A 24,177-nucleotide genomic window follows, 5' to 3' on the forward strand; every position below is an offset into this window, starting at 1 on the left:
TTAAGTATAAATATCTAGGTTTGATAACTTGTCAATTGAAATTTTAATTTTGTATTTGTTAAATTTTAACACATTATTTCCTAGAATTATGTTTCTCTAAATTATAGGGTTATTTGTTTATAAGATAAATAATTTCAACCAACTTCCTCTTGACTATCGAGAAAGTAACTATAATTAATTTATTAAAAAAATATTTAGACACGATAGTGAAAAGTTAAAAATAATTTAAGTTACCGATTGAGTCTTAACTCAATTGACATGAGTATTGTTGTTAATGCAAATGATGTGAGTTTGAGTGCATTGAAGCATATTATTCTCCTATTTATGAGTTAAGGAAGAGCTATGAATAGTTTTAGGCATTATCTTAAAAAAAAACATATATAATCAGAACTTATAATAAAATTATTAAAAAATATTTAATTTATATGATATTTAAATAATTTAATATAATGGTACATGAAGTATAAATTTAAATACCTTTTAATTAATTAATATAAATTATTTATAAAATTAATAATACTTAAAATATTTTAAAAACTTAAATATAGTAATAAATTATATTTAAATAATTTAATATAATGATACATGAAATATTTAAATAATTTAATGTAATAATACATAAAATATAAATTAATCTAATTTTTATATATATTTTAAATAGTTAATACAAATAAAATTTTCCTTTTTCTATAATTTTCACTTCCAAAAACTTTTGCTTTTAAGTGAAAAAACACTTTTCATCACAATTTTGACTTAAAAAATCAAATATTCTTCATTAGTTCTGCAATTAAAAAACATTTTTAAAACTCCAAAATGCAATGAAGCACGTGTCATAAGTTTTGTTTTCCACACAATATAGTAATTTATTAATCTCCAACCTTTATCAAGAAAATCATTGATATTTGAAGAACTTTTTTTCACTACCATAAATATTTTACATTTAACGTATCAATTTAGCTAGCATGATCATATTTATTCATATTTTGTACATACCCAGCTTAAGAGGTCATAGTATATTTCTTCAGTATATATATATTGAGAGCAATATAATTCTCTATTCCAAAATTACCAATAAAGATAAATACATATTTAACGCTAACAATTAACCCGATGTGAAACCAGGCTACCACACTAGTAAATATTCCAAATAAACCGACTTAAATTACAAAAATGAACCATTGTCCAAGACCCGAGCCAGGTTTTTTCGGCTTCATTTCGTTCCAAACTTTGCTTAAAAATATACAACAAGAATACTTACCCTTGACTCCCTTGATCAATCACCTTTGGTTTTCGACCAGATAAAACAACCCAAATTAACCTTTCATTAACACATGAATTTAATTAACTACTCTTTACATGCATAATTTAATGTCTCAGATAAAATATTACCATCAATATTTGCCTATTTTATTCCAAATTAATGGAATTATAATATAGTATCCAATTATCAGCACTTCAAGATGATGAATCTGGCTTTAATTCAAAAGCTATCTTAGTTCCATTCGGATTTGCAATTATGAGTATATACATCTGATAAACACAATTTAAATATATATATACATATATTTGCATATATGTGAAGGATCATACACTATACTCAGTTCGTGCATATATCAGATTAAAATATCAAATGCGATTACTTTTAAGGGGAAAAAATATCCTTGAGCTTCCATACTTAAAAGTAAACTCATTATTTAGCAGAAAGTGTTACTCAAGATTACATTAGACATCATTACTCTTTGTATTATAAACAGTGACATTTTGAAGATACACAAACCCCAATTGCACTCAATTTAAGAAACAGGAATCCAGAAACTATTAGATATACATATCAATTTGTTATAAAGACCAAAAAAATCAATTTATGAAAGTGAAACTTTAAGTTGTAATTCCAAGGCTATGTACCTGTTTATTCAATCTTTTCTAGCGCTTCCAACCTGGCTTTTCTTTTCCAACCTTTCATTGAAGCAACAAGGTTTATCAATCCCACAATTTGATTCTTGCTGAATTCCTGCAATGTAAAAGTATTTTTCAGGTTTCTAAGTTATAAAAATAGCAGATAAAGTGTGAATGAAAACGAAACGTTAGCACAGAAGACTTCTTACAGGATGAGCTCGTGCCCAGTGTACATATTCAGTTTCAGGGAGATAATAAGCCTGACATGAGCAAACATGGAGAGTGCAATTAATTTTGACTGAACTTGATATGAAGGATAGCGATTACAGCATAGGTTTCTGAATCAACCATGTTAGCTATGCAGTTACCTTGATGAAAGTTTCAACGATCTGTAACTTTGGCTTCACATTCAAGGAGACAAAGTGTTGCAAGCCATTGATTAAAACCTGAAAGAAAAAGGTTTCAGTCCCTAAAATTGATGAAGATGAAAAGAAGGCATGGGAACTACATACCAAATTCCCGTTAAAACTTAAATCATCACCTGAAGGTCTAATGACATGAGAGCTCGTCCTTCATCAGTACATCTTTTCACTCGTGATAGACCTTCAATAAGAGTTTCTGCAATAATTTCAAGCCCATAGTCCAAGAGAAGGTCTTGAACCTAACTCACAGAAAACAAAGTTCGAGTTTAATGTTAGGTCATTTCACATTTCTGATAATTGATGTGTATTCTTTCATCAAAAAGCAAAGACATGATAACCAAGTAGATTCATGAAAAATAATAACATTAAACATCAATCCATTGAATTCTTTCTGCAAATTAGATGCTGATTTCATATTCACCTTTATCCTATGTTACTCAAACTCCAATGTGAGTGTCAGATACGAGTATGCATCCGATATAGGTGTGTTCATTTTTTTCCAAGTCTTTTCATGTATCTGGAGGATCTTTAGAAGATCACATTGCCATATCCATACAAAGAATGTGCCAGACATGAGTGTTAGTGCAGAGTTAAGACTAATGTAGCCTTTATGTTCCACTATGGCAACTGCAAAGGAAGCAAATTCACATTCTATTATGGACTTTAAGTCACCATTATCATTGTCCAATCTGGTTATAATGTTTTCTTCTCTTTCTTCCTCCCTTAATTTTAGTTCCCAGTCCTGATTATCATATTAGGATGATAACCAAAAACCCAGTATTATTAACTAATTTGCAAACTAGATCATTTCCAACATGAATGGTTCCTTCAAGAGCAGTTAATCAAGTGGCAACAAAAAGCAATAGGCAAACAATTTTGTAATTCAATAATTCTGTTATTTTGGTGAATTTAACAGGAAGGTGGATGATGTTACCTCCTTGTGAATTCCCCCATGAGCAAGCCTTGTTTTATAGTGCTTAAATTCTCCTAACAACAAATCCACATACCTATTCATTGAACAACTCATGTCAGAGACCTCATCAAATGGTGATCAAGGATCTATTAAAGCAAAGATAATGGCATGAATCTATGGGCAAATATGAGTTAACAAAACTGAAAAAAAAAAAAACAAAAACAAAATGAAAGCAATGACTTGTAATGAAAGAAGATCCTGAGAGATCATACCCATTGTGCTCCATCCCAAGGTCTTTCAGTTCCCATTTTGCATTAGCAATTCGATCAACATACCTGCCAGGAAATTCCAGCTCTTTAGGAGAAAAGTCCAGACACAAGCAATTTTGTACAACTAGCAGCAATGTACTGCGCCAGCCTATAAATATTATTAAATACCTCACTGAAAATGTTGATTCATTCTAGAATATCAAAAGTCCAACAGCTAAAGCAAACGTTCACTTAATTGGTTACAAAAAACAAAAGCATGCAACATAATATTACTTGGGTTGGCATGAGAAATAGTATATTATCCCACGTCAACCACAGACTGAAATTATAGTCATGAACCTTGATGGATTTTCAGATAGACTGCAATTTCAGCATTTGTGTTTACCCATTGCATTTGTGTTTACTCTCCTTCCCATTTCTCACAATTCAGCATTTGGACACAACAGTTTAAGAACATTTCAACTCTATTTATTTATCTTTTTACCTCAGATTATATTCCTTAGAGGTGGCAATCAGACGGATTTAAGTCAAGTTATTTCAGGTTCAAGTTTTTTTCAAGTTTTACCAGGTTTGTTTTTTTTTGTGTTTGAATTGTTTCAAGTTCAGGTTAAGTTCAAGTTTATTTTATATTAGATGTAATTAATATACATAACTTTAATGTTTACATCTCAATATAAATTATTAGATTATTATTTTTGAGTAAACTTTTGTTGTAATATAATATTTTTAATTATATTTTTATTAAAATCAATATTGGTTATTTTATATTTGTGAGCATCAAAATGATATTAACATTAATTTTTTATATAAAATCAACTGCTTTAAATAATTTTATTATAAAGATATGATATACTAAATTCATTTAAAATATTTGATAAGGTAAACTTGATTCCCGAATAATACATTATCTTTTATATTATTATTCATTATGAAATAAGAAACTTTTAGAAAATAAAACAAGTTTTTTTATACATTTGTAAAATGCAAAAAGATTATGCTTACGAGAACAATATAAGTTGGCATTCAACTTTTATTATTAAAAAATGTTACCATGTGAAGTAATCTAAAAGTTTGATATGATATAATACTAAATAATAATATATATAATAATCATTTAAAAATATATGATACTTTTAAATTCTAAAAATAAATTATACTTTCATGTATTAATATTTGATTACATAAATTATATGTTTTAAATATAAAACTTTAGAAACAAACTTTTATTAACTTAAAAAAAATTATTTATCTCAACTAATAAAAATTCAAACCCTATTTTTTCATTCGATAACACAAAAGTATATTGATGAAGTAATTACCAAAATTAAATTAAATGATATGTGCTATATTTTTTTAAAATCTAGACATTCATGATGGTTTTATAGTTTTATTATATAAATGAACAAATCTTAACAAATTATATATATCTTTGACGTTATTTTCTATAAAATAAAAAAAAAAAGATAAATTTGGTTTTATGAATTTAATAACAATTTACTAGCAATGTTTGGTATTATGTTTTTTTATTAAATTATTCACAATAAATGTTTAGCATAAATTTTAAATCATTTTCATTATTGCTTTACTATATGAATCTTAATATATATTTTAGAGTAATAAAACCCCCTACATAACTTTTCTCTCTCTCTCCCACGGGCAACTATATTTATTTATTAATTTTTTTTTCAACTTCTTAACTTGCTATAAGATGCATGTTTTACCGTTCATCTTTATTGATTTAATCATTGTTTTACATACATGTATGTCCTTACGTTTAATTTAATTTGTGAATCATGAAATTAGAATTCGAGCTTGAGGTTTTTCTTTAGTGTTCTTATTTCTTAGATTGTATTGTTTTATCTTTTCCCTTAAAAAAGTATTTATTGTAATTTTTAGTTTTTATACTATATTTTTTTACCAATACTTAGGGCAGGAGATATAGATATTGCTTTATAATATACAAATATTTCTTATATTTAAATCATTTAAAATAAAAATTAAACGGTCCAATGTAAATTTATATTTCAAGAATCAAAAGCTAAAATAATACTGCTAAATGCTAAGACAAGAAGTTAAAGAGAGCAAACTCAAAAATTAGGTACTAAAGGCATAAAGCTTTTCTGTTTCTAAATGGTAGTGGTAATCCCACTTTCTTAAAAAATTACTATTTCATCATATATAAAATATATTAAAATTTAATTTTCAACAATTTATTTAAAATGCTAGAATAAAATTAATTATTATTTTTTATAAAAAACATTTAATTAAAAATTTGATTATTTTATTTTTAGTATTAAATTCATGTTCAAGGTTTTTTGGGTTTAGTTTTTTTGGGCTCGAGCTTTTTTAAGTTTGGACTTTTTTTAGTTCAGTCCATTTCAATCTCGGGCCATTTTGGGTTCGGGTTATTTCGTGTTCGGGTTTTTCTAGGTTTGGCTTTTTAACATTTTGGTCAAATCGAGTTTGGACATGTTGCGGCTTGATTATTTTCAGGTCAGGTATTCGGGCTCAGGTTCGTTTTGCCATCTCTAATCTTCCTTGGTTCAATCAATTTGGAATGGACTTCAGCTGCAAACAAAGACTACTGCAGCAATTTGGACATTACAAGTTTGAATGAAGAAATTAATCTTAAAATCAGTCCTAGCATTCACAGGGCCATAGACGTGCATACATGGATATCAACGTCTAAAATCATAAGAAACAAAGGATTATCTCTTTTGCTCCTTGCTTTTTTATTGCATTTTCATTCAAATTTTACCATAAAGCAAAAGCCAAGTCACAGATCAAAATGCAGAAATTTCTAATATTATCATGTAATCAATCTTAATGATTCATAGAAGTAAGATTATGGTTTTTCTTTTCCATGAAAATCTATGATCTGTCAGAAGAGATTTTAGCTTTTGTTCATATGCACTCTTTTGGTTGTTTTTTGGCTTCTACAAGAGAAACCAATCGTGGTTGTCCATCAAAAGAGATATTTAATGATCTTACCCGTTAATGTGGAGCAGCACTCTTGCGGTTGTCCTATGTATGTGTTCTGTAAGATCTGGAACTGAATCCATCTGGCAATAGAAAGTAACTTAATGGAAGAATATCAGAATAAATAAAATTCAACATATACATATAATTAGCTGCAGTTGATTAGACAAGTAAACTAACTTGGAAAACCAATAATGAATTTCACTAATGTATTAAACGAAGGGAAACTTATTTGATACGGTCATCATAGGTATCTAGCAGAAGATGGTGTCAAAACCCTTCAAGAGCCTATATTTTCATAATTTACAGATTCCCACAACTAATTGTTCAAAGAATCTGGCTTGGTTGGTTGGATTTACTATTCACATATTTTTATCATACATTGCACCAAAGAATGATTTCACTGAATTCGATATGTATTTAGTACAAAACAAATGCTTGAATATATTATGATGTGTTCAATATGTGCAAAAAAGTTCAATCAAACTAATATAAGCCAGTAAAATGGGAAATTAAATTTCTTTTATCAAGCTTTGCATCCTTTAACTCTTTCAGTGGCATTTACTTTTGCATTCTACTTGGATCAGTTATCTGGGTATGATAATTCTTCTACTAGGTCTTTATCCTTTAATTATTTCCATTTCACTGTTGGTTGATTGACTATGACCAGCATTTTGACTTTTTGGACAGAACACAATGTATGAATAAAGAGAAATTGATTAAACTTTGCACTTTTTTATAACTTATAGTCCTCCAGGTCACCAATACTCTATTACTGACCTCACAAAGTCACTCAGAAGATTCAGTAAAGTGACCCCCATTCTTGTCTAGACGGACAAAGTACTTGCTTTTCTATGGAAGGTATAACTAAAATCTTGATCGTTTACAGCATTGACCATTTATTTAATAAAACTCATCTTTTTTGAAATACCTCATTACACAAATCAGGACAGTCTTGAAATACCTTTTCTTATTGCTAGTATTTTTCAGTTCCAGTTAATGTGGATTCACAGTGGCCCTATATTGTCAATTAATAACTATTCTGGTCTTATTCAGACAAAAACCAAAATGTACGTCAACGTAAATCACTTAAGTTTTGAATTTCCTTAACCCACATTATTGAAAATGAGAAACATACCACGTGTTCAAAGAAATCTTCAACTATAGCTGTATTACTCTTAAGCAGCAATGATTGGAGATGAGTTCTAGATCTATGCAATATACGAGAAACAAGGGCTAAAGTATCAGCACCAGCACATCTTTCCTGCAACATATGGGTCATGTTATTTACAGGGACATATATTTCCAAATGCTTCATTCCAGTATCAAGAACAAAATACAAAGAAAGGAACCTTAGTTTGAAGTAATCAAGAATTGGAAACAGTATGTATTTTTATGCATTCGATGTATTCTTTTTGTAGAGTCAGTGCATAGCATTTTTATGAAAATTATTGCATCAACAAACGAAATTCTTTTCTAGTTCTTAGTTAATATCACATTAATACATCTACCCAAATAATACAGAAGGTGAAAAGAGAACAAGAGAATCTGCTAACCATGAGCAGTTTTGCCCATCCAATCCAGGGAAGAACAGGAATTTCAGGAAGATGCATATCAATATCATCCTATCAATCAGTAGATACCTTATACAAAGAAATTTACTTTATACCTTTAGACCAAATGACACGCCTGCTGCATGACCAAAATTTGAACTTTGAGGAGCAGTACGTGTCAGATCTGCATGTGCAGATGTAGATGATAAGGATCCTGATGGACTTTTGATCCACTGATCACAATCCACTGTTATTCTTGATAAGGCTCTCTTTAACCGATCTAGGATTACGCACAAAAAAAGAAATGTACAAATGAGTAATGAACACATAACTGAAAGAGATATTAATAGACAAATGAATTTCCATCATGTATTCACAAAAATTTAACTTACAAGTAAGAGAATCGGCCTTTCCACTTGAACCCATGTTTTGCTGACCAAAGGCTTCAAATAAATAATAGAAAAACATCTCAAATAACTGGCATATGCCCTGCAATAATATATTGAATCAGGAAGACTAATTTAAAGGGGAAAAGAAAAATCAGTGTTCGGATCGAATTCGGCAGTTAAAGAAGTAAAGCTTAGGAAAAGAAAGGTTAACCAGAATCACACCTTGAAAAACTCAACATTTACTATTTCAAGTTTCTGCATCAACCTTGCATATTTATCCATTGACCTACGTTTAAAAATTAGAAAACAGCTCAATTGTACTCACATAAAGAACATAATCAGCATTCAGCTCTTAATTGCAAGATTCATACTTTTCTTTATCTGTATAGCACTAACCTTAGAAGACAAACAGATGATCCAGTTTGTGCTGTAAACTCATCATTACTGAAATGCAACGAGCGACTTCTTGGAAAGTTGGGTTGTGATATTCGACTAGGGAGTTGGCTATCTTCATCAATGAAGTCAGCAAGTAAATCCTCATTTTCCTCTTCTGATATAGAATTGGAGCCATTGATATGGTTTACATCACCATTGCAGGAAGAGACAATATCAACATGAAGATTATGAACATTTCCCTCGTATTCACCAGAGGTTGCTCCACTAAGCGGGGAGCAATCATTAGCTTCTTTGGCACTACCACTTAGTTTTAGCAAAAATGGATTTCCATTTCTAACCCAAGAAGAAAATCCACTCTTCTTGGCAACTCTGTCAATTTTTTTTGCTGATTTGTCAGTGTGAAGCACCCTAGGCTTAGAGGAGTTACCATCAGATGCTGCAATAAAAGGTACCCCGTCTCCTACTAGACCAGCAAAACTAATTATTTGCATCATATCCGGTGGCAATATAAGCCAAGTTTCCTTCTCTAAAACCATTTTAAGTGCCTGAAAAGGAAACAGAAAATAAGCTCCTGCCTGTTTCAACTGTTAGGATAATATGACAGAAGGAAATAAATTGATTGCAGAAATAAATTAGCAACAATTCCCAATATTGTTGGTGCCATAAATGGGAAGTGTCAGCATTATGCGACAGCAAGATATGCCTACAGACAAAACAGTGTTATAACAGACTATATGCAAGAATAAACATGCAAGCACTGATATCAGTCCCACAATATCAGTGCTCCATGTTTCACTTTTTATTCAAAGTTTAATATAAATTGGTGCAAATGATTCCCAAATCAATAGTTACTACAAGCAATATTGCCCATAAGAAGAGGCCTGAAAATCTGTCAATATTATCTGTGTAATACTAACAATGCAAACAAGAATTTATGATTTCTAAGTGCTGGTTTGTGTTTTCTGGTCTTTCAACTTTGCTTTGGATTTCTCTGGTGGCATGTTGTTACCGTGTAGAGTGCTTCCTATTTTTTGTACTTTTGATTTTACTGTTTTTATTCCGTTTTTCATCTTCAGAGCATGAGTCTCTTGTTTTGACATCAAGTTTTGTAATGCTGTAATACCGGGCTGTGCTTCTACTATGAAAAAAGTGAGTTGCTCTACTTTTCAAGAAGAAAAATAATGAAGCCCATGATTAGAAACAACTTAACGATAGCCACACCCTGCCTCCGAAGAAAGTCTGAACTTTAAATCCCTCCACACCTAAAACCAATAACAAAAAGAACAATAACCATGAAGAAGAATAAGTGTAAAGTCCGACTTACAGATATATTTTGCTGATGAAATGCTGAAAAATAGTTTTCACAAACACCCTTCAATTTCTTCCTGAATTCAACTACCTCAACTCCACAGAAGGCTTCCCCAGCCAAGATGAATGTGTTAAGATCTTCATAATTTTTCAAAAATTGATGTATGCTTGTAGAAGCAGCAGAAGAAGAAAGCAGTACTAGTACCCGGCTAGTTGTAAGTTGCCAAAGATTCTTCCGTCCCCTCAGCAGGGTTTGTGACACAAAAGCTATGGCTTCTTTCCTTAGATGATACCATGGAGACCCACTGCTTGATGTCGCACCATCACCATTTCTACCCTCAGAAACTGGTTGATGGGATTCTACATTTCCATAATAGGTCCCTTCAGATATATCAGCTGAGGAAGTGGATCTTGTAGACTCCTCTAAGGAAGATGAACCTGGTGTCCTGTCTACAGATTCAGAGGGGGAAAGAGCAGTTAACCCATTGGAATTGCAAGGGTTTTCAGAAACTGAATCACTTTGATCAACCTCTATAGTATTTACAAAAAGATGCTACCTTCCATCAATTTGGCATTTGTTGATGGGCACTCTAAAGCCTGCAACAAAAATAAAAAAAAAAATCAAAATGGACGAAATCAAAAGAGATAGAACCCCCACAAATAGGAAAGAAAGCAGGAGCAAACAAAGGGCCCTAGAATTACCACAGAAGATTTCATATAAATCCACATAGATTCACATACTTATATACCATATATTACAATAGATTTATACTGATGTCTCAACAGAAACTATACAAAAAGAGAAAACCATGTAAGCAAAAGCAGGGAACTGCATAACTCCCACACTAACTTAGCTCTTCCATACAAATTAATATAAAGCAGCTAGATTTCCAGGCCTTAGATACTCTATAATGTCCACTAAAATTCTTTTTCCATAATTCCTAAAACTAACTAAGGGGAAAAGAAAATTCTGAAAAAACTCAAGAGGAAAAAATTCTGTTGTAATTCTACTGCTTTAGTTTACAGATTATAAAGAAAGGAATAATCATTTTAAAGGAAACAAATCCTAATTTCCTAAGAATCAGTAACTGAGATTAGTTTCTATTTACAATGGAACTACTAGTAATAAGGTAAGATTTCTATCCTTAATTATAGGGATTCCAACAGATTTCTATCCTTAATTATAGGGATTCCAACACTCCCCTCAAGCTGGAGTGTAGATGTTAATCAAACCCAGCTTGCCAATAAGTTCTTCAAACATGTTTCTGTTCAAACTTTTAGTTAACATGTCAGCAACTTGTTGTCTAGTAGGTAGGTAGGTGATGCATACTTCTCCTGAGTGTATTTTTTCTTTTATAAAGTGACGATCTATTTCCACATGTTTGGTCCGATCATGATGCACAGGATTGTGTGCTATGCTGACAGCAGCCTGGTTGTCACAGTACATCTTCATAGGTCTGGTATAAGGCACTTTTAGTTCTCCCATAAGTCTTTGTATCCAAACTCCTTCGCATATACCATGAGATAGTGCTCGATACTCTGCCTCTGCACCGCTGCGTGCTACCACAGACTGTTTTTTGCTCCTCCACGTCACGAGATTACCCCAAACATAACTACAATAGCCGCTTGTAGAGTGTCTATCATTAACAGAACCTGCCCAGTCTGCATCAGTGTAGACTTCCACGCTTCGGTTGACAGTCTTCTTGAAGTACAGGCCTTTACCAGGAGTTCCTTTTAGATATCTTAGTATTCTATATGCAGCTTCCAAGTGCTTCTCCCTCGGGGCATGCATATACTGACTAATAACACTCACACTGAAGGCTATGTCTGGACGGGTGTGAGATAGGTAGATGAGCCTTCCTACTAGACGTTGATATCTCCCCCTGTCGATTTCTTCTCCATCCTCATTAGTTCCCAATTTATGGTTAAACTCCATAGGAGTTTCGGCTGGTTTGCTGCCCATCAAACCAACTTCCGACAGTAGATCAAGAACATATTTCCTTTGGGAAATGAAGATACCTTTTTTCGACCTTGCTACCTCCATACCAAGAAAATATTTAAGACTCCCCAAGTCTTTAAGTTCAAACTCTGTACCAAGAAATTCTTTCAATCTCAAAATTTCGCTCGAGTCATTTCCTGCTAATATTATATCGTCGACATAAACGATAAGGATGAAGCATTTACCCTTTTCTGAGTGCTTGTAGAACATGGTGTGGTCTGCCTGTCCTTGAATGTAATTTCTGCTAGTCATAGCTTTTGCAAATCGGCTGAACCACGCTCGTGAAGATTGTTTCAGCCCATACAAGGACTTCTTCAACTTACACACTTGGTCCTTGTTTTCTTCAAACACGGGTGGGAAATCCATGTACACCTCATTTAATTCCCCGTTGAGAAAAGCATTTTTTACATCCAATTGAGTCAAGTGCCAATCAAGGTTGGCAGCAAGAGATAGCAGGACCCGAACGGTGTTTAGCTTGGCAACCGATGCAAACGTCTCATTGTAGTCGAGACCATAAGTTTGGGTGAATCCCTTAGCCACAAGTCGAGCTTTGTATCGGTCAATACGGCCATCGGGTTTAAATTTCGTAGTGAAAATCCATTTGCACCCTACGGTTTTTTTCCCTTTAGGTAGATTCGAGACTTCCCATGTTTCATTGTTTTTGAGGGCCTTCATTTCTTCCATCACGGCTTGTCTCTACTCAGCTGATTCAAGAGCCTCTTCTATATTTTTTTGAGTTTTTACAGAATCAACAATAGTCACAAAAGCTTTGTAAGACTTAGATAAATTTCCATAGGATACAAACCGAGAAATAGGATGTTGAGTGCAGCTCCTTGTACCCTTTCGAACTGCAATTGGAAGATAGATGGATGGTGACGGAGGTGGGACTTCTGTTTCAGAACAGTCCTCGGTTGAAGATGTAATTGGCACTGCTGTATCAGTTTCAGGAGAACGATTCCGTCGGGAGTAAACCTGTATTTGCTGTTTTCCTTGATCAGGTGGCTGTTTTACTTCGGTGGAGGTATTGTTATTGGGAAGGACAGTGTTAAATTCTTGTTGCACAGGGGAAACAGCAACTAAATCTGGGATAGGTTTGTTTGTGATAGTAGTATTAGGATCAAGAGGTATAATGAGGAGAGTATTAAGGGTCTCATCTTCATTAAAAATCTCCCCCTGAAGATGAGATGCTGCAAAGTATGGTTCATTTTCAAATAAGGTAACATCCCGAGAGACAAACATTCGGCGCAATGTTGGTGAGTAACACTTGTAGCCTTTTTGTGTAGGGGAATATCCAATGAAGATGCAGGTGTGGGCTCGAGGATCAAGTTTTGATTGATTTGGTTGATGGTTATGGACAAAAGCTTTACAGCCGAATATTTTGGCTGGAAGATAAGGAACATGAAAAGAGGGAAGGCCTTTAAAAGAGTATTTAGAGGTGTTTGGAAATCGAGGATCTTTGATGGCATTCGGTTTATGAGATAACAGGCAGTGAGGACAGCTTCTCCCCACAAGTATTTTGGAACATTCATAGTGAACATTATGGCTCGAGCCACATCAAGGAGATGACGATTTTTTCTCTCAAAGATCCCGTTTTGTTGAGGAGTGTCAGGACAAGAGCTTTGGTGTATAATGCCTTGGTCAGAAAGGTATGGACTTAAGACAGAGTTGAAGTATTCTCTCCCATTGTTAGTACGAAGGGTATGTATGGTAGAGTTGAATTGGGTTCGAACCATTGAGTGAAAATTTTGGAATACTTTGGGTGTTTCAGATTTTTCTTTGAGTAGATAAACCCAACAAACCCTAGTATGATCATCAATGAATGTTATAAACCATCTAGCCCCTGTAATATTTTTCACTCGGCTTGCGCCCTATAAGTCACTATGGATTAGCGAAAAAGGTTGGGACTGAATATGTGGTTTTAATGGGTATGGCACACGGGTATGTTTAGATAATTGGCAAATTTCACACTTCAAGGAATTAATACTTTTATTTCGAAATAACAACGGAAAGATGTTTTTTCAAATACACAAAGTTAGGATGTCCTAACCTACGGTGTCATAACATAATAGTGTCCTCTTTTGAAGTGGATAGAGCCAATCCCCCTTGTGTACTGTTTTTATTCCAAATATATAGTCCATCATCAACTTTAGCAGTGCCAACCATCCTCCCCGATTTCTGTTCCTGTATCACACAACCAATTGCAGAAAATTCAGCAAGAACTTTTTCATCCTTAGTAAGTTTACTAATTGAAAGTAAATTACAGGACAAGTTTGGGACATATAGGACTTTATCAAGAGAAAAACTCTCTGTCATTTGTACTTCTCCTATTCCAGCCACAGGTGAGTAAGAACCGTCAGCTATGCGGATTTGGGATTTGTTATGACAAGGAGTGTAGGTGTGAAACAACGTGGAGTCACCTGTCATGTGATCGGAGGCGCCCGAATCAAGTATCCAAGGAGATTGATTACTAGATTCAAAAGCAATGTTGAGGGCAGTACCTTGAGTGGCTAGAGATCCACGAGTAGTGGGAGTACCAAGTATCTTATGGAGAGTCTCAAGTTTTGTTTTGGTTAAGCGAACATCAAGAACATCATCAACAGTAGTGGAGGATAAACTTGGCAGTCTTATTATCCTTCTGTTTTTTTTTCAGGATAGCCATGGAGTTTGAAGCATTTTTCTTTTGTATGACCAACACGATTGCAGTGACTACACCATAGTCTTGTTGATCCAGAATCATTTCCAGCACGTTTTTGTGGCTGTGGACCTTTGGAGATGAGTGCAGAGGATTCAGTAGGACGGTTAGAAATCGGGGTCATAGGTTTAGGTTCCTTTGCATCTCCCATCATGACAAGACGACGCTTTTCGTCTCTTCTAACTTCTGCAAAAGCTTCACCGATCGTTGGAAGAGGTGATCTGCCCAGAATTCGGCCACAGACCTCATCTAACTCACGGTTCAGTCCTGCTAAAAACTCATAAAGACGTTCATTGTTGAGATAGGTCATAAACCTGTTGTGTTCTACGCCTTCACCCCAATTTGCCTCATAATACATATCCAGTTCTTGCCACAAAATTTTCAGATTGTTGTAGTAGTGAGTTACCTCGAGTGTTCCTTATCGGATATCCTTTAACTTAAGCTTGATCTCAAATACTTGGGAGGCGTTTCCAAGATCTGAGTAGTTTTCTTTGACTGCATCCCACATGTCTTCTGCAGTTTTGAAAAAAATATAGGTGCGGCTTATATGGCCTTCCATCGAATTGATTAGCCAAGCCATTACAATTGAATTGTTGAGTTCCCAAGTGGCATAAGTAGGATCAGCTATGGTTGGTCATGGAATTTCTCCATTGATGTACCCTAATTTGCCACGACCGCGAATCACCATAAGAACCGATTGAGACCATTGCAAGAAGTTCTTCCCATTTAGCCAATGATTGGTGATTATAAGGGAGGAATTAATTTCACCTTGAGTGATTCCCTGATTGATATTCTGAGTTATTTGTGATGTCTCAGTTTCAGAGAAATTTTCATTGATATCACCCATTGGAGGACTAAACCGAAGGAATTTTTAGGAAGGGAAATTAGAGAAAAAAAATAGGATCGAATGAATCTTAAAGCTCTAATGCCATGAAAAAACTCAGAGGAAAAAATTTTGTTGTAATTCTACTGCTTTAGTTTACAAATTATAAAGAGAGGAATAATCATTTTAAAGGAAACAAATCCTAATTTCCTAAGAATCAGTAACTGAGATTAGTTTCTATTTACAATGGAACTACTAGTAATAAGGTAAGATTTCTATCCTTAATTATAGGGATTCCAACAAATTCCATAAATTTCACAAGAAGAAATAGTTGGATACAACAGGAGTTTTTAAGCAGAAATAGTCACTAGCACTAAAACAACAACAAATTTTCTACATAAACAAATGCAAAAGAGGAAGGATTCAAGTCGACCTCATTCTCCAGCTGGAAGCTCATGATTTCATGATAAGAACAAATCAATTTGAACAAGACAGCTAGTGTTTTTAATAAACACTGCCTAAACTTAGATTCAGGTATCTGAAGGCATAGATCACTGTAGGTGAGTCTGGAGTCAAATCAAAACGTAAGTTAGAGATCATGGCAAAATATCAAGACATAATTGATACAAAATTACTTAAGTTTAGAAAGCATACCTACTATTTTGCAAATGTGCATCTTGATCCTGAAAAGTTAATAAATCAATCAAGTTCTATCATAAGACAGTGAAAAAATAGTATCATAAGGTGCAAAAGGCAAAGAGGACATAAATAAGACCAAGGAGAATTTTCCAAGAAAATGACCTACACAAAAGTGAGAAGCAGAGGAAGACTCAAACAAGAAATTTATGATTAGTTCTCTCTTTTATTAATGGTTTCCTGTCCGTAATGATCAACCAGTGTAATCGAGATTCCTTCTCCCTGGAAAAGACTGCTAGTTTATGTATGGAACTCTACACATTATCATCCAAATCACTAAATTTGAATTTGTATCAATATAATTACCTAGAAAAGGCACTATGTAACCTCAGCATCCTTTATCAAGTAGTGCATCATGTACATTAATAGATTGTAAGGGAGAAGGCCTCAAATCTAGAATTTCACATCACATACTTATCACCAAGTTAAAATAATTTTCTAGAGTATGTAAATAGTATATTAAAATTAAGTAGTAAACAAAACTGAGGTACCATACGTATTTTCCCAGAATCTACCATCTATATTGCCAAAACATTAATATGACATCATACCTCATGAACAATACTCTTCAAAACAGAGTGAGTTTCTGAGATAACTTCTTGCATGAAAAAACTTTGCATCTTTTCAGCAAGACCAGAGACATCTCCTAGTAAAGCATATGCGTCAACCACCTGAAGCAAAACAGACACACTAACCTCAATTTTGAAAGAATAAATAATGAAAACACTATAATATGCAGTTTCCCTCAAAAGAGTGAGAAAAATGTAAATAAACTTGACAAGGCCTAGCATGTAGACTACAAGAATGAGAAGATTTATGCTAATTGCAAAACAACCCAAAAAGCCAATCCAGATGAGAAAGAAGGAGAGTTGAATATTTTGGCGAAGAAAAAAATATAATACTATATAAGAATTTAAAATTTTCTAAAATTGATTAACCCAAGCATGTGTCATAGGCAAAGAATGACTAGCTCAGCAACTATAATAAAAACTTCTATTATCAATAAAAATAGTGCAATTATCTATCAGTGAAAACTAAATAACCTTGATCTGAGTTCCAGTAATGACTATAGAGCAAAGGAGTTTCTAATGCACATACAAACCAAATAGAAAACTTGGATTAGTCTCCATGTAAGTAAGAGAAAACACACAAGCACTAGACCAGCAGAAAATCAAAAAGGGAGCAGGGGAGGAGGTCGCAGCAGTATCTTCACTAGTAAAAAATATCAAAACAAAGTTGAGATAGTTCTCATGCTCAAAGTATCAAGCATCAGTAGCCGATCTTCTAATCTGCGTCACTAGTATTCCATGCATACAAATGAAATATAGTCGTACAAAGGTGCAAAAATGATACATCATCCATTTTATCAAGCATATTGACCATAAATTGAACTTGTCATGAGGCAGCCACTTCATGTTTAAAAACACTTGAGACAAATAAAATAATTTGGCGGCAGGGAATAAAAACTGACAGTTAAATAGCCTTCTTCTTTAAACTCCTGGCACACTCCTAACAAGAGTGAATCCAGCTTTTGAAGAGCTCTTCCTAGCCAAAACTGCATTAATAATTAAAATAGTTAAAAGAAGCTTACTTTAGGTTTTAATCCATAATTGGGTATGAGCAAGGAATAAGAACGAACAAGAATTTGGTCCAGAGAAATAAGATGCAGCATCACAACTTAACAAATAGCTTTCATACGCTCTTAATATATATAGAAACAGAAACTAAGAGAGGGAGACAGAAAGATAAATACCTTTTGATAAAAATTATGTAAGAACTACATAACAAAAAGTTAATACTCACCTCAACACCATTGCTCATCTCTTGTATAACTGAGAGCTCTGAGAAACTATCAAGTACTTGTAGATACTCGGATAGTACTTGAAATGCCTGTGCAGTAACTTATACTCAGTGAATTCTTTTAGAGTGATAGAAAATAATTAAGATAAAGTACATTGAAGGGAAAAACTGAAGAATCAAAGGCAATGAAACTTATGTTACTGCTTACTGGCACAAACTACCTTGCAGTAATTATTTTCCTGAACAAGGGATTCAAGAGATACTTGCATATCCCGTGCATGAAGAAGTTCAGCCAATACTAGAAGCAAGTCCTGTAATGAGAACCATGAAGAATATTAAAACATTATTCTTTTTTCCCAGAGAGTCAAAAAGGAAGGAATACATAGTCACAGTCAAAGAGAGGCATTGGTAAGGCATGTATAAGAGAGGTTTACCATAAGAGCTTGCTTCTTCTTAGAATCAGTATTCACAACAAGGTCCCTTGAAACCTCATTCATCGATGAGGTTAGATGCCTCCTTCCATTCTACAAACACCATAATGCAAACTCTAATGAGCTACAGATCCAGCAGCAGCATAACAGCTGTACTGGTAATATCAACTGTAGTTATCAGAATCACCAGGTACAGGGAAACAAACAGAAAAAATAAGCAGACATTTCTCCAGAAGTGGTTCTTTAACAACCATACATAGGGGTGTTCATAGTTCAATTAAAACCGAATTAACTGACTGAACCGATCTAATCCGGTTAATTGGTCGGTGGCCGAATTTAGTTCAATTGGAAGTTGGTTAATGATTTTTTGAAATTTCGGTTATCGATTAATTCGGTTCGAAATCAGGTAATTAACCGAATTAAATAATATACATTATATATAATATATTTTTTATATTAGAAATGTATTTTTTGAATTATTATTTTTTATATTAATCGAAATAAATAATATATATTATACATAATATAATTTTTTGAACTATTAAAGAAAAAGAAAATGAACATTAGCAATGTATTTTTTTATATGTTTTATACTTATTTTAACCAAAAGACAAAAACATATAAATTTCAGTTAATTTGGTTAACCGACCGAATAAACCGAAATATTTCGGTTTGGTTAATGTATTTGAAAAAAATTTCGGTCCGGTTAACAGTTAAAGATTTTTACATTTCGGATAATTCGGTTAATAGTAATTCGGTTCAGTTAATAACTGAACCAACCGTTTGAACACCCTAACCGTACATGAATACTACAATGCATATGCTTACCATGCAGATGATATTTGCAACCTTCAAGTCTCTCTCCAATTCCCTGACCAAATTCATACCCTTCACTGGCCAAAAGCAAGTATCAAAACCTCACTTAAAGAAAGACAAAATGAATTCTGAACTTCTGAAAAACCATCAACATAGGACACACAATAACTAAAATCTAAGATAGAATAAAAAATCTTAAACACTTCCAGCCCCTCCTCCAAAGCAATAGTTAAATTAAAAAATTGCCCCCTTAACTAAAGAAAGAACCAAAAGACAACCAAATCAACCACTCTGTATAACCCCACAGATATATGTATAAAGTATATATCTTAATACAAACATCAATGAAACCAAAACTATAACGCATCATGCCAAGTTAAACTTACAAATAAGCACACTAATGTTTCAATCTTTACTGAGTAATTAGCAACATGGGGCCAACATTAGTGACTCCTAATTTGGCATTGTTGTTGCAGTTGAAAAAAGTATGGGTTGGGAAAAGTGAGTTTAAAAATATCAATTGACAATTTCATTCAAAGATGCAAAAATACATGCCTTTTATTCTAATCATTGATAGGTGAGCAAGAATTTATATAATAGAGTCTACATCCTTGCAATTGCAGTGAAAATGTGAGAAATCTCATTAGAAAACTTACCCATTACTTCATGATGCTCCATGACCCGATGGGATAACTGTTCTGCTACTATGTCCAGTTGTGCTAATCTAAGAGTGGCCTACAAAAGAGATGGAGATGCATGACCAAATAGATCAACTTAATGAAAATTCCAGAGAGGAAGCTGTCTCATAGCAATCCATTATGAACTCCCTCTCCAGCCTTTTGCCAAATCCTCATTTAACAACTAATTACCTATTTTTTCAAAAAAAAAAAACTAGTGAGCTAATGCTCAAACAGGTGAAATTAATCAGCCATATTTAACATAAGTACAAGTTTATAAATTTAGTAATAAAAAAAAATTATCAAACGGCTAACAAGATATACATTAAAGCTCCATGGATAGCTACTTTCATCTGGAACCTTCCTTCTTCTTTTTTATGGTTTCAATCTGAACTCTCATTAGTGAAGTTTGATGAAACCTTGGTGATGGAGAAAGGGCCTGGTACTGGATTGATTTGTGCAAATGACCATATCAACTAGCAGTACATAATCATTGAATTCATGGAAAGGGCATAATTCAAGAAAATAAAAGTAACTATGGAAACACAAATGTCCTCAAAGCCATGATGAACACTATACCTCTCCATTGTTATAGCCTTCAGAGAATCAAACAAGTTTCTCTTGAAATGCTTGAAAAGTAAAATTAGGGATAGGCAAGAAAAGGTTATGCACAGATTACAAGGAATAAATCGTAAACATGTTTAGCTCACTGGAATACTGTCCACCCCAGGATCTTTGCTCCTCACTTGCTTAGTCAAACTCAGGCAATACAAAAACCAAAAAAGCAGCCCAGTGATAACTCAGGCAACACCTTTTGTCATTATCAGAAGACCTCATGATCAAATGCCCAAATAATAACCAGTTATTAGCGTGTTCAAACACGTAACAATGAGCAAAGAACTGTTTGTGGACAACGAAACAAGTTACAGCAAGCAATGGGATTATGACTCATAAAGGTTAACTATTCATGAAGAGAGTAAGCAAACTAATTTCATATGCATAACTTATAATATGCACTATAAATCAATATAAAAAATGAAAAAAAAAAGCTTTTGCTCGAGGCAAAACAAAAAATTTAGGTGATTTGAACATTGTAGTGAACAGCAGTTGACCAATATTCATTGGATCAAAATCACCAAGAAAGGAATACATAAAGCATTAAAACTCTGACATTCACACAACATAAATAGTTGAAGTGCCAAATGGACAAACGCTGTTTAAGTCATTCTTTTCACCTTTTTTAACAGTCTGATCAGTGAATCCAGAGAATATTAGTAGAATAGGAAATAGTCTAATTCAAAAAGAAAATTAAAAGAAAATAAATAAATCAAAACAATACCTGTTTCTCAAAATGTTCTAGATCAATTTCTTCAGAAGGAATATTCTCCAGGATGTGTTTTATTGGATCAAACTCCTGCATAGATAGACTTTTTTAATACAATTTGACCATATTTAAAATCAACTTTAAAAAACTAGAGGGAAACAAATTGAAGAAACATAAAAAATAATTTGCCATGCTTGAGTAGAATAGAAATAAATAAATTAAACAGAAACTAGTTATTCCATTTTTTATTCCTTTCAAACTATCTCTTATATGCTTCCAATGAACTATGGTTGCAGTTGCTCCTTCCCTTCACCCCTACCCCCTTCCTCTCTGTATTCAAAATCTCTTATCCAACAAGAAATGGAAAAGCAAGAACACACCAGCAATATCGTAACAGTATCTTTCATGTCCTTTCCCGCTATGCATTCAAAGCATATACTTTCAGCATATGACTACTATGGATAGAAGAAATAGAGCAATAAAGAAATACTAAAAAAATAAAACTTGAAACAAAAAAATTTGCAACCATATTAACTCCTTAGTATTCAGCTTAATAAAACTAACAGAAGCTGAAATTATAAACATACAGCTTCACTGATTTTGCATTGCACTATCAAGGATCAACAGTGGTTCTGAAATGAAAATTAATGCCTGTGTAACTATTCATAAATATCCAAGAAATACCTCTTCATAGAAGTCTTCCTCCAGCTCCTCAACTACTTGACTTTGAGGTCTGCTTCCATATATTGACCTCAGTTCTTCGGAAGCCGAGGGAAAACTATATCTCTGATGAGGAGGCAATCCTGCAAGGGCACGAGCAATAGCAGCTGCTGCTGCAGCTCGGGCAGGAACCTATATAAGATAATAAAGAACATATGAAATTACAACTCATTTGAGTTAAGATTGCTTGTGAGCATGACAATAAGAACTATCAACTAACATCTAAAGACCATGACTGTCATATAAATCACAAAACCAGCAAGATTAATAAACATAAAAGAATCATAACTAGTTCTATCACTGTTTGTTTGTTTGTTTTCCTTGGAGACCGTTCAGAAATTACTTTTGCTACTTACATTTTGCCTCAGAAATAAAAAAAAATAAAAAAATTGCATGAGCAGAGATATAAAAAGTAAATAATGCCCTTGAAGATTTTTTTTTTAATTTCTTTTAAACAAAACGCATGATTTTACTTTTATAGTGGACAATTATATTAGAATTCAAGGTTGCATTTTAGTCATATGTTCAGTTTACATGCATTATTATTTGCTTCGTAGCAAAATTCTAAGGAAAAAGGGAAGTAGTAAAAGTAACAACCAAACAAAGCCTTGAGTCGTTTAGAATGCAGCACTTATAGCAAGTCCAGCAACTAAACTAACTTTCACTTCAGTCAAATTAATTTAATTTCAGAAAAATAAAACTAATTTATGACAACTATCAAATTTCTTAAAACTAAGCAAAATGCAGCGGAATAAACCTCAACAAAGACTTGATAATAAAACTCAAGAATCAAAATATCAAAAGATTCAATAAACCTTGAGCTACATTGCTTACCTCGGGGCGGTCAGAAGAAGAAACGGAAGGCAAGAGACCAAGCGATCGGGCGGAACGTACGGAGCTGAGGAATTTTTCCCCCACATTGGAGAAATCCATTCCACCGCCTTGAAATAATAAAAACGGGACCAAGAAGAAAAACCTAGAGCTCTCAAATCCAGCGTCACTTAAATCGCCAACGCCGGCATTCAACAGAAAAGGATTGCCAAAAACGCTGCCGAAGGGGAACAGATTCGGCTGCGGCTGCTGCATTTCATTTCAACTCCAGATCGAGAACAAACATCACCGCCTCGCAACGACTTTTCTTTTCTTCTATAGAGATCTGCTTTCTTTTTTGGGATCGGCTGGGGAGTGAAGGAGGTTTCAGGAACCGAGTAAGATTAGGTTTGATTTTGGTTTTGGTTTTGGTTTTGGTTTTGGTTTTGGTTTTCTTTTTGGGGGTTAGGGACTGTTTGGTTGAAATTTCGCGGTGAAAAATAGTGAGCAGTTGAGTTTTGAAGCTCCAACGGAAGGAACGGTGAGAGAGTTATTGGAGTTTTATGCAATGAGCCAATGAGAAGTGTCACAGGGTTTGACTTCCAGGACAAACGGCCTTATTTTCCTTGCACCGTGTTTGCTTTCTACTTTTACAATTCCTCCCATTTCTATTTTTGAGTTTTATTTCTACATAACATATTCATCGTGTATTTTTAACTCTATTTCAAATCTCTACTTTTAAATTTATTATTTGGATAATCAAATTGGTCACAAAATTTGTTTTTTTTTTCCAATTGATTTGTTCCAAAAAAATTATAACAATTAAAATATATATTAAAAAATAGAGAAAACTAATTCAACTGTCTATCAATTAATTTTTTAACTCGAATCATATCAGTTCATGAGTCAATTAGTATAATCATTATTCTGAACCGATACTTTAATCAATTCCCAACCAAACTGATCTAGTCCAGTTTTAAAAAATGATGATTGTATAAGCTAAAACATATATTATTCTTTACACCAAAAAATACATATATTATTCTAATAGCCTTATTTAGAAAGTATTATAATTTCATATTTGTTTTCAAAAAATAGATGTGATTTTAATTTTAATTTTTCTTGAGAAAATAAAAACACGTTCGGTTGAATTTTTTAAAATAAAAAATATGTGAAAATTAAATAATAATAATAATATTATTATTATTATGGTTTCATTGTTTTTACTAAACATGTTTTTGTAAAATTGAAAATTTTTGAAAAG

At 33.2% G+C, this 24,177-nt stretch overlaps 1 protein-coding gene across 3 annotated transcripts; it reads right to left on the reverse strand.

The window, feature by feature from the left end:
• Nucleotides 1–1,672: 1,672 nt before the first annotated feature.
• On the reverse strand, nt 1,673–23,567 carry LOC107954169 (syndetin). Of its 3 annotated transcripts, XM_041097572.1 has the most exons (26): nt 22,938–23,567; nt 22,068–22,235; nt 21,399–21,473; nt 20,039–20,117; nt 19,395–19,459; nt 18,570–18,659; nt 18,357–18,446; nt 18,139–18,225; nt 17,807–17,890; nt 16,887–17,006; nt 16,294–16,322; nt 16,073–16,205; nt 10,683–10,722; nt 10,142–10,575; nt 8,818–9,362; nt 8,644–8,707; nt 8,425–8,521; nt 8,149–8,312; nt 7,618–7,743; nt 6,492–6,562; nt 3,504–3,566; nt 3,253–3,325; nt 2,438–2,557; nt 2,265–2,342; nt 2,106–2,156; nt 1,673–2,011 (listed from the first exon to the last, which is right to left on the reverse strand). In XM_041097572.1, exons 1-26 carry the CDS (start codon nt 23,187–23,189, stop codon nt 1,910–1,912), a joined length of 3,300 nt encoding a protein of 1,099 aa, XP_040953506.1. In that variant the 5' UTR covers nt 23,190–23,567; the 3' UTR covers nt 1,673–1,909. The 3 variants fall into 3 exon arrangements, with proteins under 3 accessions (XP_040953506.1, XP_040953509.1, XP_040953508.1); XM_041097575.1 differs by lacking the exons at nt 22,068–22,235; nt 22,938–23,567 and having other exon boundaries at nt 19,395–19,454; XM_041097574.1 differs by lacking the exons at nt 1,673–2,011; nt 2,106–2,156; nt 2,265–2,342; nt 2,438–2,557 and having other exon boundaries at nt 3,292–3,325; nt 6,492–6,579; nt 22,938–23,478.
• Between the last annotated feature and the right edge of the window lie 610 nt (nt 23,568–24,177).

The sequence above is a fragment of the Gossypium hirsutum genome, chromosome D07 (genome assembly GCF_007990345.1).
Source record: "Gossypium hirsutum isolate 1008001.06 chromosome D07, Gossypium_hirsutum_v2.1, whole genome shotgun sequence".
Taxonomy (NCBI): domain Eukaryota; kingdom Viridiplantae; phylum Streptophyta; class Magnoliopsida; order Malvales; family Malvaceae; genus Gossypium; species Gossypium hirsutum.